General features: G+C 39.7%; 1 protein-coding gene across 2 annotated transcripts; it reads left to right on the top strand.

The window, feature by feature from the left end:
- The first annotated feature begins 218 nt into the window (after window positions 1–218).
- On the top strand, window positions 219–7,061 carry caly (calcyon neuron-specific vesicular protein). 2 transcript variants are annotated; one of them, XM_020618408.1, is made up of 5 exons: window positions 219–369; window positions 2,820–2,971; window positions 3,552–3,668; window positions 4,286–4,399; window positions 6,034–7,061. In XM_020618408.1, exons 2-5 carry the CDS (start codon window positions 2,843–2,845, stop codon window positions 6,187–6,189), a joined length of 516 nt encoding a protein of 171 aa, XP_020474064.1. In that variant the 5' UTR covers window positions 219–369; window positions 2,820–2,842; the 3' UTR covers window positions 6,190–7,061. The 2 variants fall into 2 exon arrangements, with proteins under 2 accessions (XP_020474064.1, XP_020474063.1); XM_020618407.1 differs by having other exon boundaries at window positions 224–369; window positions 6,031–7,061.
- Window positions 7,062–17,920: the final 10,859 nt, after the last annotated feature.

Below are 17,920 nucleotides of genomic sequence, written 5' to 3'. Positions count from 1 at the left end.
AATGCATTTAACTAAAGAATAGAAGAGAAGCTAGAACAGGCTGAAACTATGCTGGTTATTAATCCGACTCTTTTGTGTTTCTTCTGAAAGACACCCAGCTCCTGTCCTTGATGACAAGCAATCAGATAAATCAGATATGAATATTTTCCGCAGATAAAACGCAATTTCCTGATCAGCCACAGTGCCTCGCGTTGAGATGCGCATTCACACTGAATTGCCGGAGAACGCGGCCGCCACAGGCTGAATTACGTGCGCAGTCCTGCCGTGAGTCACACATCACCACGGCAACCGGCGTTCACACCGAGCCCCCGACAGCATCACTGAGGTCCGATCCCATCCACCGGCGACCGAAGAGCGCACAGAACCACAGTAAGGTCCTATTAATTGTTTTGTGTTAATATTTCTATGAGTGTATTGGCTGGAGTGTGTGTTAGACAGATGTGTTTACGGGTGGAGCGAGTGTACAGCGCTGCGGAATATTTCGATACGTGACGATGTTCCTTCACATGACGTTATTGACTTAGTGCAGGTAGTTCATGGGTTTTCATCTGTTTTAGGGGATGATTGGACAAGCAGGCATCTTTATCCGAGTGTGATATGAGACTTTATGCCTCTGGCACTGTGGCTGAAGTGGCGCTTTAATTTGGCCGAGCTCCCAATTATATAAGGCTCCAATTTAAAAATACCTTTATGATTGTCCTTGTGGCTTTATATTAAAGGCTTTCGGGTCTGCTACTCATTAAAAACAACCATTTCCATGCAGATATGTACAGTGTGAGATTGAAAATCGTACAGGAACGCAAAACAGGCTTCATGGGCTGAAATAACGCTTATATAACACTTATAATGACATAGAAATTGTGTCTGAAAATTTGAATTACATAGAAAATGTGTTTATATTCAGCTATCTCTGCTCTGGGTTACAGCAGCCTGTATATGTTGTCGCAGCAGTCTTCAATGCAGCAAGTTGAGATATGCATGACCAGTGAACCCTGAAGAACTTAAGAGGCACAGGCAGCAAACAGCCTGCTCTTACCTACTCATAATACAGCGTGTCTTCACTTTTGGAAAGCTCTGTCTTCACTGCACTGTTTCTTGATAATTAACTGTGAAGTTGTGCTGATGGATTAAACTAGAAAATAGTATTATTATTCTGATATTAGCATTATTTTACTGTGGATAAAATGTCATTAAAAGCAGAGGCTGTGCATTAAAGAGATGTCATGTGCAGCTCTTTCATTTCCTGGACTTGTCAGTGTGAGAACACTATTTGACAGCAACACTCAGCCCATTTGTTAATCACAGATTCAGGATGATTCATCACTTCAATCCAACTGTGGGGAGGAGAAATGGTGGTCAGCACAGATGACCGCTTTAACCGCCCACTCAACAAAGATGCCAAAGGCTATAAGTCATGAATTATGTACTCGTTGAAGATTTTTAAAATTCACCTGAGTAAGGCTTCTCTCTGACTACATCAGGTTAGATACACATGAACAGGTTCTGAACAGGTCAGAAGATACACCTTTGCCTACATACTGTAGGTTTTAAAAGTGATTAGTTTGACTGATTGGTCTGTAAGTCCAAAATGTCAGATGTTCAGTATAAAGTTTAAATAAATTTAATTCATATCTCTATTAGCATATCCAGATTTTTTCACACCAGAGATTTTTTTTTCCTGCAGTATAAAACTGTCGCTTTGTGCCTCCTATAGTGTGTGTATCAGCATTGTGAGTCACTGGCGTCAGTGGGCCTACAGGGTCCTTGGCTGGGGGAAGGTGTTGTGTTGCACAGTGTGAATGAGATAAGCGGTTCCCTACCTCATCCCTCCGCATTTAGATGATCACTTGATCAAAGAGACACAGAGAGATGTTCACAGCCTTGTTGGCGTGCTAGATTTACACATTACAGATAAACGGCTGGGCTGATGTGTAGAGCCCTACAAGAAGAATCATGCACAGTATATATAAAATGTATTTACTCTAAATAATTGAACTAGATAAACAGGAAGAGAACTGGCTTCCCTGTACGGAGGATTGCAAACACAGAAGTCTGAAGTTATCTACAGTAAATACTGTATGTCCCCACTTTAAGCCACACAGTTATAATGTAGTTCCACTTATCATAACCTCATTGAATTATTGATTAGGTAATTATTAAAGGACCATTTAGAAATACACTAATTAGCTTTATTGCTCAACATTAGAAAATTGGTACTACACTCATGCCTGTATACCTTGAGCCTGCAGCGGATTATCATAGTTTAGCATAAAGACTGGAAACAGAGGGAAACAGTTCTGCTCACAGGTAACAAAATCCACCTGCTAGCACCTCTAAAGCTCACTAATCAACACGCTGAATCATGTTAATTTAATACGTGTAACTGAAGTGCAGAAACGACACTGGTTTCCTGGTTCAGTTGCACTAGTGGAGATAGCACTAGGCCAAGAAATATTCATTATTTAAGCTTCAGTTTTAATATGGATCAAATATAAATTACATATAAGTGTTTTATTTGATTTAATGAGACTAACAGCATTGTTAGCAGCACTGTAATGCTATATAGTGGCAAACCAGTGCTTTGAGCTCAGTGCTAATATCTGCATGCTAACATGCTCAAAAAATTAAAGATCGCAAGATTCAGGATTCTTTTTATCACAATGACAATGCTTTCAAAGTATTAGAAGGTACAGCTCTCTATCTTCATTTAACATGGTAGCATGCTAACATTTAACACAAAGATCCTCATTTTGTCACATTTCATTACAAAAAACACACTCACATCAGTCTGACCTGAACTCTCTCTCCCTGCTATCCAGATTTGTCTCGGCATTTTACAGCCATGGTGAAGCTGGGCAGCAATCTTTCTGATAAGCTGGAGAAGCAGCCATCTGCAGACGATGGCTTTGATAACATCCCCCTCATCACACCCCTGGAGGTCAGTCAGCTGCAACAGTCATTCGCAGACAAGGTAAGTGCGGTGTACGCTGATGTGCCTGCCCACTTATGTTTGCTTTTCTCCAAAATACTGTTTCCAAGGTGCACTCCAAATACAGCAAAATTATGCATTATAGCCTAACAGAAATAGCCAACACATTATGTTTCACTGCAGAACACATCGAGATAAACACCATTAAAATTCATGTGGCTGTACTTACCTTTCTAGCATAAGCCCCAGCATTGAGACTGCTGTATTTCCCTTCCCTTACCTACTATCCCAGGTTGAAACCTTGGCATCAGCCTACGCAATACAAGCACCTCTCTGAATGTATAATGCACAGTCATATTTTGGTGCGATCATACACTCAGCACCACAGGATATTTCACTTTGTAGCTCCCAAATGTGTTTTGTGCATTGATTAAAACCGCCTACTTTTGCAAGTGATGCGCATGTATTTCCAGACATGCTGAACTGTGTTTTCAGTGAATATGGGCTCATTTGACTTGTGCTGATTACTGGGGGACAACAACATCCATTAACTATAATGTAAAACAAATAACTGGCACTTAGGATTTAGAGTCACAGTAACGGTACATTGTTTCCTTCTCAGGTCATTGTGAAGACGTCGACACAGTACCAGCTGCAGCAAAAAAAGAACAAGCTGCATGTGCCGAACATCAAGAAGCTGAATATCAAGTTCTACAATGATGTTTCAGAGAAAGTTAAGGTACAAGAAAAAGAAAAGAACTAATTATTTCAGGATAATTCATATTATTTTTTTCTTGTTAATGCCATGAAAGAACCACAATAAACTGATCTTGCAGTGCTAACAACCTTTGCCTATGTGGCAAAGAGCCACACTACTACCCTGAGGTGATATGTTCCTTTATTACCATGAACTCTGCCACTGTGGTTTCTTCTGAGTCAGTCCCATATACACTGTTGTACTGCTGGAAGAACTCACTAGGGCAGCAAACATGTACTAATCCACACCTGAAAATAGTCCCCAACAAATGCACTGTATTCTGCTGTTTGAGTAACATTTGCTAAAAACTACAGTTCTTAGCTGTTTAAGGAAATTAGTTAGCCTGTTTAAAAATGTAAAGTTTATATTTGTTGTCCCTTTTTAAAGATTTATATCTTCAGTAGGAACCAATATAATAAAGGCTGAGTGACACAGACAGGGAAATCAGAAAGAACTGTCTTGAGAGGATCGGCACGATGTTGGTTTAGGACTTTTTGTGGGATAACGTTGCCAGCCCTTAGATGATGCTTGGTGCTAAAGTGGTGTACATGTATATCTGGTGTTTGTTCATGTGTGTGTGTGTGTGTGTTGTTGCTCAGATCACTGGTCTGATCCTCATCACTTTGGCCTTCCTGACCAGCCTGCTCCTTCTGCTCATGTACAAAGCCATGTGGTACGACCAGCTTACCTGCCCAGAGGGTTTCATCCTTAAGGTACAAATACAGTATATACACACATACACCCACAGAGCAGACACACACCCACACAACATTAATACAATGCTTAGTATATGTTGTTTTACTGTTTTTGTGAGTCATTTTAATTCACTATGCTAAAACTGTGTGCTCACATGCAGTCTTTTATGAACATGTCTGCACGCAGATGCATAAATGTGGATTTACGTGATCAAGGGGACCAAAGGAACCCCAGATATCTTGTGGCTATATTGTCATCCTGCAGTAAAGCAGAGACTTACAAAAGCTATTCATATCAGAAGCTCATCCTTGGATATCAGACAATTTCTTACATTAGCCAAGCTAAAGTAGTCTGTGATACATCCAAACAGTTTACAGTGCACCTCATCTGGTGTTATGCTTCATGGCACACCAAAACATCAATCATTTTTGGAGGATTTGCTGAAAACTGGAGCTGGAAACACAAACTCATTATCTCCCAACGACACCTTGGAGGCATTGTGTAGAGAGCCAGCACTGCCACACATGTTAGTGAAAGAGACCATCTCACAGAGGAAAATGAGTAAGTGGGAGAAACAGAGGGAGGGAGGAAGGAGGAGGAAGAGGTAGTAACAGAGCCTGCTTTCTCATCAGGCAGAGATTGGGACGCCCGCTTGTGAATCGAAGGGTTCTTTAATTAGGGCTGAGCGTGACTAAACTGTGATTAAAGGCTTAACAGTGAGGGGGGAAGCAAGGAAAGAAATGGGGGAGGGGAGTCCTTCCGACATGCCTTTTGAAGTTTTTGCCGGTTATAGTTGCTTTCAGCATTTTTTCCCACTAATGTGTTGTTGGAGACATAAAAACAGGAGTGTGGATGAAGGGTGGCATAGTCACTGACTGTGAGGGGATGTCAGGTAATGGATCCTCTGAGCAGAGACACTTGTGTGGCCAGGACGGGCTCATTCCCAAGTATAACACTAACAGGATGGATGTTAAGCTTTCTTATCTAATTCACACACACACATACACTGTCTCATGTTGCACAGCTTTACCCTCCTCTAACACACAAAGATGTTTTGTTTCATAAATGCAAGTTCTGAATGCACAGGACTAAGCCTGGTACATATGAAGACAAATTCCTCTGATCTGATTTGTACAAACATTTGCTGTGCAGATTATTAAAGGAAAATGCACTTAATGATGTCACACTGACATCTGTTCTCACATGTTCCACTGCTGAAGAACAGTTTTAGGTGCTCCTGGGTAATTCTAAACTACTTTGTAATGTTTTACCCAACAACCTCTTAAAGTTTTGACCCTGATATTTAGAAGAATACATTATAGCACAGTAGACAGAAACCTCTATGAAAACCATTAATGTTAATATGCATCTTTAACCAACTGATGATTTCACCTTTCTCTTCTCTAAAGCTTCAGATAAGTTTGAAAAGCTGTGTATTCACCTGTGTGGATTATACTTCCTAATTCGTTAAACAGACTATATCCTAGAGGTTTATCAAATAGTATTAATAATATAATTAAATTAATTAGAAAAACAAATCTACAGTCTATGTTGAACCTCTTGCAGAGACTGTGTGATGTTAATGGCAGTTAATGGTGTTACCTAAATTGAAACAAGTGAACATATTCTTGTCTTTCTGTTGTTGTAGCAGAAGCACTGCACCCCGGCAGCTCTGGAGATGTACTACACAGAGCAACAACAGCAGCAGGACCCGGGCGTCCATGGCGTCGCCAGCACCGGGTTGTATGCTGCTCTCAGCAGCCTAAACCAGCGCAAGGGGACCGGGCCAGAGCTACCATCACCATGATTACCAGTCATCAGTGCTCTGAAGGAGGCTGAGGTGGCCAAACAGGGCAGTGAACAACTAAAAGGAGTGCTGGAGGAAGAGGAGTGAAGGCTCTGATGGAAATGCAGGTGTATGGGGAGGAAATAATGATGGGCAGGTAGTGTAGGGTATTTTTGGCTCTGTGTGTGTGTGTGTGTGTGTGTGTGTGTGTTCTTCAGGAGTTTTTTTTTCCTTCTCCCAGACAGTCAGTTGACTCTTTTACCTAAACTGGTGCTCTTAAATGTGTCCTAATATCTGCCAAAATTTTTAATCAGCAACGTAAACCTAAAATTCTGCTGAGCTTCAGTCCAGTTATATTCCTTTAATATTTAATATAAGCTAATACCCAACTCTGTGTGTGTGTGCACGTGTGCCTGGTATTACTCACACTGTGGGAACCAAAATCTATTTACACACTCACAGGTTAGCGTAAGTCTCCAGGAAATGAATAAGTCAATGTAAAGTCCTCTTGAGGAATGAAAACAAACGTGTGTGTGTGCTTGGGGTGGGGTGGGGTGAGGGGGGAGGGTTTAGTTGCTGAGGTCAGCGACAGGAATGTTATTAAAGTGTTGATGAATCTGCCTGACTTTTACAGTGTTACTGAATCATGAGTAAACGCCACTATCTGTATTTGCTCCTTGTGTATATTCACTGTAAATGCTTACATACTATAGGTACTGTATGAGCATATATGTACTATATTGTATGCATATTTGCATTCAAGGGCAGTGAATGTGTGTGTATGCATACAATATCTGTATGATTTGTACTTGTCTGAGAAAGCTGGAGGTGAGAGAGGGGAGGAGAAGTGAGGGCTCAAAGTGAGAAGTGAAGATAACATGTTTTTAATGAGATTATTGTAAGTTTCTTCGTTGCTCCGTCTTATTACCTCACCTTTTATCCATTTAGTCTTAGAGGGAATTGTATGAAATCATCAATTCAGCCATTTAGAAAAGGAACTAAAATTGTTCATTATTATTTTTTTCTGAATTGAATTGATTCCAAATCTCCAAATTGCAATTCTGTAAACTTAAAGTCAAGTGTTGCTTTTTAAGGCATGTTCACATTATCACGGAAAAATGATGGTCTTGTGCAGCACGTTCTGTACTCAGAAACTCAAATAGAAACTCCTGGTGGCACTGTACAAAATGGCACCACCTTAGCTACAATAGGTGCTTTTGGACCAAACAGTTCTTGGGACTTGGTTCTAGGGACTACCCCAATGGGGAACTCCCGCAGGAACTACACACCTTCAATGGCTTTTTTTGGTTTGCATTCACAGCACCAGTAGGAACACTGAAGTAACGTAACACTAAGCCAGCTGACTGTTAGCGATTAGCCAACCAGTTCACAAAAGTTAACAGTGTTACTATTACCAGTAAGTATTTTCTTTATATGTTGCTAACCCAATAACCCTCTGCAGATGCTTACGTTGGCGGACTGCAGCTCCCCACGCTGCTGGTGATGAATATTGGTTGCTATTGTTTACATGGTAAACACAGTAAAAAAAAAAAAAAGACAGTTAGTAGCACTGCAGTCAATGTACATGAAGAAGGAACCAAAAAAGTCCCTCAAAATGGTGTTCTAAGAACTATTCTTGTTCTCAGTTCTTGTGGTGTTTGCCTAATAGTTCTATGAACTATGAAAAAAGTCCTTTGGTCCAAATGCGCAACATGCTAATGTAGCTAGCAGTAGATCACTATGCTTTAGAACAGGGATTTCCAACTGATTGTGACCCAGGGACCACCACTGTGACTAAGAAGCAACATAGGGACCATTGTTGTGGGGTGGATAGACCCAATGGGCACTATTTTAATTCTGAAAGTCACCTTGACTTTTTTAAAAGTTTATATATTTGAATAAATTTGATTACTCATAAATAATCACTTTTACATGGAAATGTGTTTTTAAAAAGTGTGATTCCCATAGTGAAACTATGTTATTGAATGCATGGTCAGGGACCATTTGCTATGCCTTTATGGACCACCAGGGGCCATGGACCACTGGTTGAAAACCTTGGCTTTAGAGGCTCAACCTGTCTTTTTTAAACAATCTTGATAGTGGCTCATGCCTGCTGATATTTTGCTGAGCAATTCAGGAACACAATCAGGCTAATTAGCTTCTCATAAGTTCAGGCAGCATTCAACAGTGATTGGCTGTGTGCACAAAGGTCAGTGCAACTGGGTTTGAAATTAAACAAATTTGATCTCTCAGCCCACCCCCACTCCACAGACACTGGTGTAAAACCACGTACACAACAATGGCAAGGCAGAAAAGCCGTTTTTCTGTGACAATGTCAACATGCCATTACACTCGAAATAATTGTTAAAGTTATACAACTCCATCTGTGCTAGTAGTTTAAAACTCACACAGTGGCTTAGAAAAGCATCACATTATCAAAAATCAAAAACTGCAATTTTTAAAAATGTGTTTTGTCTGAGAGGAATTTCTTTTTGTAGAATTAAACATTAAAAAAAACTTAATCAATTTTAAATTAAATCAATAATACAATGAAGTGTGCAACAAGTAAAGCCACTTTATCTTACTTTGAATATTCCTTGTAATGTTACATTATTACTGTAATTTTAGATGAATCTTGAGTGGTTTTGATTTAATATTACAAAAATTCTACATTTCAGTCATGCTGTGTTCATAATCACCATGTACAGTAAACATCATGATCCTTACATGAATGTATGAAGTAGCGGGATATATAATTAGTGCTTATAATGTACTGTTTACACAACTCTATTTTATTTACATTTTCTATTTATTTATTTAACAGACTATTTATAGGTTTTATTTGGTTTTGAATGGAAAAGTTTTTTTTGTTAATTGTGCTATCGTTTTTAAAGAGAAAAAAGTGAAGTCTGTCAAAACAGACACAAAAGCTTTCATCAAACAGAAAATAACACACAATACCCTGACAAATCATGTAATTTGTCATTTATTCTGATTCACTGATGTTTTCCCTTTGTCTCACTCGAGCAGTCTTTTTTTTATTTATTCAAATGATCTTCTTTTGAAACCAAACTCTTCATGTGAGTAGTATGAATGTGAGATCACAGCGCAGCTTGTCTCCCGGGTTCAGGTGCCAAACATTTACATCAGACCCATCTGCTCTCATGTCACTGACTGAATAGAAATAAATGATTGAAGTGTTGACTTCTCTCTTTCTCAACAAGCCTTGCTCATTTAGATTAGATTAATAAAAAGAACCAATCATTTGCCAGAACTGATGAAATATTGGTTGTTGGATTTAACAGAAATTATTCATGAGGTGTTCAAGGTCTCGGTGAAAAATTTGAGAATCATAGTTTAATGTAGTTGAGGACATGCGTGCATGTTATGTTTTGCATGTTAAATCAATAGGTAAAGTAACTGCAGCTGTCAGATAAATGCAGGGATTGCAAATACTCAAGTATTGTACTTAAGTACTTAAGATACACTTGGCTACATTTCAGAAGCAAATATTATGTATGTTTTACTGCACCATGTTTATCCAGTGGTATCTCAGTGTGTAGAAAAGTGCTATATACATAAGTATTAGGCCATTTACCTCTTCATACAATACTGTACATACTCCTTGAGCTACACATGACAAAGAGGTCAATCCCCACATAATTGTGGATTATTTTTTTTTATATTTTTTGTTTGTTTGTTTGTTTGTTTGTTTTTCTCTGATTAGATCCTAAAGGACCAGCAGAAGAAAAAGTACAACCCCTTTTCCACTCTGTTGCAGATAGTCAGTATTCATTGAATTCAAAATATGATTCCTTCTATCTCGTCAAACTTTAGTTTAGCAATTCAAAGCCAAACCACTTCCTCTCTCTGTCTCTGCTGGGTTCACTGCTGTGTGTGCTTGTCTGCATCTCATTTACACTCACATATTTTCACACTATTGCTCTTTGCCCAGGGATGTGTGGCTTGGATTTTTGTGTTGCCTCGTTAAAACTGTGTGTGTGACTTTGAACTCATTCACCTACAGATATGTGTTTGCTAAAGTTTGTGTGAGTGCCTTTGCATTTCATGCACACATCTTTGAGCATCTGTTTGAGTGTGTGTTTATGTGACCCCATGCTTGGCTTGTTAATTACAGCAAATCTGCATTACATCCTATTTAGCTCTTAGGTATTTTTCTCCCCACTGTTACTAGGTGACATATTTGATAAACTGTTGGCCCAGGGCGTGGAACTAAATAAAGTGTTAAAGAATATTTACTGGAGCATTTAGAGGTCCCTTAGCTCGGTCAAGGTGCCCTGTAGCATGCTGTACCAAAAAGGCTTAGATTCAGGGCTGGGAGAAAATCATGTAATATCACCTGAATAGTCACGTAAAGGCTACCAGAAGCTATTTTTCTGCTTTATAGCATCAACATCTGAACAGTAAAATAGCAAGTTGGCTTTTTAATTTATCCTGACCGCTCAAGTCCCCCCTTCCTAATTGTGAGGGACGGCTGTGCCATTAGTATCCCTCTAGAACCAAAATGCTCTGAACCTATGTCGCTGAAATTTTGGAGAGAAGAACGGAGTATCCTCTTTTTCTTTTTCCTGTGTATCTGAGACTTTTCGCACAGGAGGTATTAAGATCTCCTGCTGAGGTAGTGCCAGTATTTAAATACATGGAAAATGCAGTAAAAATATAGTTAGAAGTGGATCAAAGACAGAAGAAGGAGATGAAAATGGCTGTGATAAAGGACAGGGCATGTATTTACCAGGTGCAAATATAATTTCTGACTTCAGTGGAATATAAAAGTAAAAATCTTTGACATTTTTGGAGACATACTTATTTGCATTGTAGCTGGCTTACAATTCTTATGTCTGTATGATAAATATGAGGCTACCGCTAGCAGTCGGTGAGGTTAGCATAAAGACCGGTGATCATGGCTGTAATAGGAAAACTGGATACCAGGTTTAAGTCAGTGCCCAGTCACTTGAATCACAATTGCTCACCGGTTCATGATCCAAAAAGGTTTTCTGCATTCCAGGACTGTTTCCATGTTTTGTGGCCCACTGCACATGCACATTAATGTTTCCCCTGCTGCTCCTGTTTGTGTGCTCCCACTCAGCTCATGAACTTTACATTGTGATGGTTTCACTAAAATAAAACTCACTTCACTAGGCCCTGGGAAAGTTTTACAAATATAAAACCTCCATGGGATCAAAATTCTTAAAAACAAAGTGTAATAATTGACCTGGTTTGCATTTTGAGGTGTCCTGTCAGCAGTTTGACTGATGTCTCTTTTATCATTGTGGTCTATGGAGAATCTACTTTTTGAGTCAAAGGAAAAATGGAATGAAGGGCTGAGTGGCTTTGCTGTATCCAGCTCTCATGATACATCCTACCCGGTGTATATGCACCTTGGCTGGGAGCCACTGCCAAGCAACCAGTGGAGATTCTACCAAGTTGCTACTGTAAAGGAAACATTTTGAACTTTGGTTTCTGTATGGATCTAGCAAACAAGATGTAATGTGTTCAGTGAGTGGTCAGACTTGTTGGCAGGTGGATTTCTCTACATTTGAACTGAGCCATGCTGTTTCCAGTTGCTGTGCTAAGCTAAGCTAACCAGCCGCTCACTTTAGCCTTATATTAAATGGACAAAGGTAAGAGACACTGTCCACCAGACAGAAAATTATGTCACCATGTCAACCTTGTGCTTTGAGAACAAAATTTTGTTTTCTTAGAACTTAGAAATACTCATAAATGTAAACTCCAAGGGGTTCAGAGTACAACATGTCTGTAGCACAGACATACTGTAGGTGAACACAAACTTGTGACAGGTTTTGAAGAGATTGTACAAGGCAACACATGCAGCAATATGTACATGCGCATTTGATTGAAAATTTGATAGGATGTTGCACCAATTCATTTATCAGGTGTGCAAACAAGAATAAGACAGGTATTGATTATATCACTGCATCTTCATTTTCTGCACTGTGTGATGCACTTCCTCTACCAGGAAGTAAAGTTTCTTTACTGCTCCTCTTTTTATTTCCATTTCAGCCAATTTCCACTTATTTAATGGTTGTTTATAAACTGTAGCCTATTTATAATAAATGTGCTACATTGTTGTTAATTGCACCTGTGAAATTCACACAAATAAAATGATGATTTTAAATAAAACATTACATTTTTAGTACAAAACATCATGTAGGATTAAAAGACGAAGGAAAACAGAAGGACTGTAAATCCTTGTCTCTGCTTGGCTATACCTGCTTGGTGCGATTCACTCATCCTGTGATAATTTGAGAGTTGCTCTTAAATATTACTCCTACATACATTTACTACTCTTATTCTTTGCACTCAGCAAAGAACCTATACTTTAAGTGTAATTGCTAGAATTTAAATATATAGAACAAGATAAATTGAGGAAGAGAAAAAGGAGGAGAGAGATGAAAGAAGAAATGGATAAAAAAAAGAGAGAAAACGCAGATGAGAGTTGGCCAAGCCTGGGAAATAGAGGCAGGGGGTGAGGGGTTTGGCTACAAGATGAGCAGGGGTGTAGGCCAAGAGGCATGGAGGAGGAGGAGGAGGGTGAAACTAGGCTGACCCCTGTGTCTGTATGTGTTGTTGTGTGTCTCAGTAGGTTTCCTCTGCCCTGGCGCCAGCTGGAAATGCCTCCGCTAGGCAGAGGCAGTACACACGTCATCCTCCATTCACCCCCATTCAGCCTCCTTTGATGAGAGTAACACTATACATGCCCAGCGCGCCTCACAGATCCTATCAGGCTGCTGTTTAAAGGGCGGGAACAAGAACTGTGGCATTTGATCATAACTTATCGAGTGCTCTTTCGTCTAGTTTTGTTGCCCTGCAGAGCAAATAAAAGTGAGGACAATTGAAGAGCTTTTATAATTGTAGTGATGTTGTTACAGTGGTGGTTTCATGAGGTACACTGCCACCTAGAGGTCATCTCCAAGGTTGCAGAGAGGAATGTGGCCTCCTCTGCTTATGTTGAACCACTAGTTTAGTCATTTATGTGGAATGTTTTCTTCACAGCCTTCAAAGTCACTAAAATACTGTTGTGAAAATATCTTAATAGCCTTCTTTTTCACTTTACAAGGAAATTAAACCTTGTTGTCCTTACCTTCTATACCTGCTATCAAATTAGTCACAGTCGTTCTTTAAAGTTGATCCTCATGATGGTCTTTTTAAAATGACTTGATAGCCATGAAATTAGTGATTAGTTTGTTATCCTGCCGTGATGTTGCCCTCACGCAACAAAAACCTTGCCAGTAAACAATTATCTGACCGACACAACCATAGAGGTAAAGACCCAGAGCTGCAGCCCAGACATGCTGCAAGGAAGAAAAACAGCCGGCTTTGCTTAGCTTAGCTTTAGTTTGCTTTGTTCTGGCCATTATGGAGCTGAAATATTGTCCTTACTCATAGAGTAAATCATTTTACAACATCCTGCAATTAAACTTAGAACTAATAAATGAGACAAATGGAGTCTGAATGCTAGAAGTTGGTTTCTGTTAGTGATGGCATTTCTATTAGTGATAAGTATGCTGATGCATGCTTTGCACACACACACACACACACACATAGAGCCATACAGACACAGAGAACAGACTGGTTTAATTTACTCTTTGCGGTCCCCTCTCGGTGCAGCCACAGACAAACAGAAAGGACTACAGCACAGTCAACTCCAGTTCAGCATGTCTCTGCTAAGCTTCAAGTTGAAACCCTCCAAATTGGGTTTAATCTATGTTTTGCTTTGCCAATTATCGACCTGCAGAGCTGCATGGCAAATGGGTATAAATGAGCTTTAGATGGGCCTGGTTGAGAGGAAGGTCACAGCGTGATTAATGGTGATCTGTTGAATCCATGACTCGGCCAGCTAAGACTGAAGCATGGGATGAGTTATTGGCAAGGGAACATCTGCTGGAAAATGATGCAGGATGCAGCAAAAATGCAGGTTGAGTGATAGAGATTATGTGAATAAAGCAAAATTCACTTCAAATGGTGACTTAAACAAATTCAGGTTTACCAAACAGTACATTTTGGTTTTTTTAACCAACATGGTTTCTAAATGTATCCAGGCAGGAGGTCTGGTTTCTGCATCATGTAATACCAGAGCTGTGGCATCACGTTATATGAAGATGACTATCCTCTCTGTGGGACTACTATTCATTATATTCATCACCTTTAACCATTCCACATTGACATCAACCGGCATGGCATTTCATCTCTACGCCTCTGATGTGTTCTGGTGCTTCACTTGTCAGAAAGGTCGATTGTATGCATTTAGTTTTTTGAATTTCACTTAATGGAGAACTCCACTCTTTATGAAGAGTAACACTTGTGAAAATGGTTGTGTAATGTCTGCTGTGACTCTGAAGTTTGAAAAAATAGCCCTGATGATGCCAACAGGGTCTTCTCATCTTGGACTTTACAAATAGGCAAAACAGACATTACAAACTGGACGGGTGGGGTTTGAAGCCATCTGCCCTTTTTTTTTAAGTGATGTTATTCAGTTACATTATGGGAACTGTGGGAACCAGTGTTTTTGGAGCTTGACAGCTTGACATATAGTAAGGATATATTAAATCAGGATGTCTGCTCAAAATATTGTTAATTTATAACCTTGTGAGTCTCCTAATATCACAAAAGTGCAACACCAAAGTGCTGGATTACCCTTTTAAAACAACTGCTCCACACACAGTAAGACATACATATTTTTTGTAACTTACTGTATATGGATATAAGTAAAGAGGGCTGCAAGAATTATTTTCCTGATTGAGTCATATGCTGATCATTTTGGTGTATAAAATGTCAGATCACTGTTACAGCAGCCCAGCTCGGCTCTTTCTTGCTGTTACAACAGCCCAAATCAGTTTCCTGTGTTCAAGGTGATGTTGTCAAACTGCTTCTAAAACCAAATACATTCAGTTTGTAAAACATAACAGCAACAAATCTTCACGTGTGAAATGTTTGGCATTTTTTGCATGAAAATTTACAATGATCGTTAAAATAGGTGGTTGTGTATTATATACACTGTTGCCCTCAAAACTTCCCACACTCCTTGACAAATTAATACAGTGTAGTGATACAGCACCTAGTGATGTTTCACAAGTGTCTGAAGTATCCCACGACCGTCAATGAGTTACTAATCCTTGGCATATTCCAGGGACCCGGTCCAGCATCTGTTTTCTGAAGGGGCACCACAACTTGAGAACCAATGCGAATGGCCATTTATTTGTTTAATACTTTTGTGTCTTGCTGCTATGCTGTAACAATGGCTAAGAGGCATATCTGCCAATGCAGTAAAAGTCAAATGTAGTTGAAGAATCTATTTAATTGACATCTTTACATCCATTATTTTCCAGATCCGTGTCCAAGCAGATATTGGCAGGCATCTTTTATCAACTCCCTAAATGTCCTTGGTCACCTCAATGCTTAGCACTAGTGTGTTGGTCATGCAACAGCCTAAGTAACTGTTTTACTCTTTTTAGTTTTACTCCTGTTGTTTGGCTGTTGATCTTTGACTGGTGCCACATTAGGTGGTCGACAGTGGTGCTGTGGGTAGAGCAGTCGTCTCCCAACTGGAAGGTTGAAGGTTTGAATCTCAGTGCTAGAAGTCCATATGTTGAAGTGTCCTTGGGCAAGACACTGATTGGGCAAGACACTGAACCCCCAAGTTGCCTGTTATGGCGGCTGCGTATACACGCAGGGGCCCTCAACTCCAAACAAAATTTAGTTGTATGTGTCCCAATAAAAAATAAAAGCTTCTTCTCTCCGCTTGGATTTACTGTATGCACATTTAAATTTTTTGCATAAACAACCTGAGTGGAAATACTGAAAAAAAATTTTTTTTTAAATGTACTTTTGGCTAATGTGGAAAAGTTACTGTGCCAATCAACGCTAAATGCTGTAAAGTGCACTGAAATCAGACTTAGCCAATAAAATATACAGGAATCATGACAGTCCACTGAAAAGACAAGAAATAGTGACTGACAAAACATCAAACTGAGTTTCATTTCTCTGGGGGTTCCCCTCACAGCAGTCGACACCAGCATTGCAGAGGGCTCCGGCAAAACCCTGCAGCACCATGCAGAAAAAACATTGGATGACTGAGTTTCATTTCTCTGGGGGTTTCCCTCACAGCAGTTGACACCAGCATTGCATAGGGCTCCGGCAAAACCCCGCAGCACCATGCAGAAAAAACATTGGATTTGGTTCAAGTTTTGCTATCATCTGGCAAAAGCGCTGTGATGGCCAATCTCATAGGGGGATGGTCAGAAAGAGGACACCCACGGGAAAAATACTCTTGTTTATGTTATTATCATGAGCATTCACTGATATTCACTCTCAAATTTGAACCACATTTAGCGCACCATAACGACATGCCATGTGTTTTTGTTTTTTAGGCTATTGGATATTAAACAGTTTTTTTTTTAATCTATCTATGCCGGCACATTGGTGGCAGAAACTAGTGCTAATGTACTGTAGAGTAGGCTACGTTAGCAGCATGGCTAACCAAAACACAACGAAAACTGGTGGGCTGGAAACATGAATAAAGCCACTCATGTCGACTCGTCACAACATGGCCTTATCATACATACCGTACCTATAAAGCTCCCCCCTCACCCCTCACCCCCTGACTAACAAAGTGCCTGCATTAAAACACAGCAGGGGGTTACATTTTATTACACTCAGTCTGAACGCCTGCTAATAGCTGACTGGAAAACTAGTGTCCTTAGCTGTTTATCTCAGTGACCCAACTCCTAGTATTCACATAACAGTAGTGGATGAAAACCTGAGTTAATTTGCATTTTATTTGATCAATTTTCTCAAAATATGTTCTACATTTGGATGAAAACTCCATAAAGTGTACCAGGCAGTGAAAAAGGGGCTTAACTCACCACACACGCATACAGACCAACAGTACCTCACCACACCGTTGGTTCACTTCTGCTCTACATTGTCATTATCATGTAAAACATTAGTTAGCAGGCAGCTAAGACAGATTTTTGAGGATTAACTTTGCTTGCCACTGCTGATGGATTCCTCAAAATGACTCAGGGCCACACAGAGTTGACAGAAAATCCCAGTGAGATTCAGTTAAAACCAACAGAGTGTTTCAGTAGCATAACTGACTCACACTGCATGTGTCATCATACAACAATTTCACCTCTGGATCTTCTTACTACCTGCAGATGTACATCATTTCAGTTATTCTCCTTCATTAAAGGAATGAAAATGCCACTGTGGATGTGGGGTGGTATTGCATGCCTCTGGTTCCCACTGCATGGTGCAGCATGGTAGATATTTTGTAAAACGTTTACTGATATTTACCAATAACAATTATCTCCAGCAAGCTTCCAAGTAATACAAGCATGGTTATTAGAAGAATCCCCTTAAACTCACTATAAAACAAAGATGTCATGTCTTGTGCTTATTGTCTCACAGTGGCCTAATTCTTGACAAGTTTTCATCTCTCACTTCATTTGACAGTAGTCATAACTGCAGAGAAATAATTAAAAAAAAACTATCAAGAAAACACCAAAGATTTGGAAACGATGATGAACAACTGTCAACAAATAATGACAGTCAATATTAAAAACAAGCGCGACCCTCTCACCCCCCTCGAGGGGGACGAGAGAAGCCAAGAATAAATTGTCTGTCTGTAATCATTTGAATGCAACATTTAACTGCGATTTATGTGAAGGCAGAAAAGCATTATGAGAAAACATTTTCCAAGTGCAACAGC

Source organism: Monopterus albus, unplaced genomic scaffold (assembly GCF_001952655.1).
Source record: "Monopterus albus unplaced genomic scaffold, M_albus_1.0 scaffold205.1, whole genome shotgun sequence".
Classification (NCBI taxonomy): domain Eukaryota; kingdom Metazoa; phylum Chordata; class Actinopteri; order Synbranchiformes; family Synbranchidae; genus Monopterus; species Monopterus albus.
The sequence above is the reverse complement of the archived record's forward strand: the minus strand, read 5'-3'. Positions and strand labels throughout refer to the sequence as shown.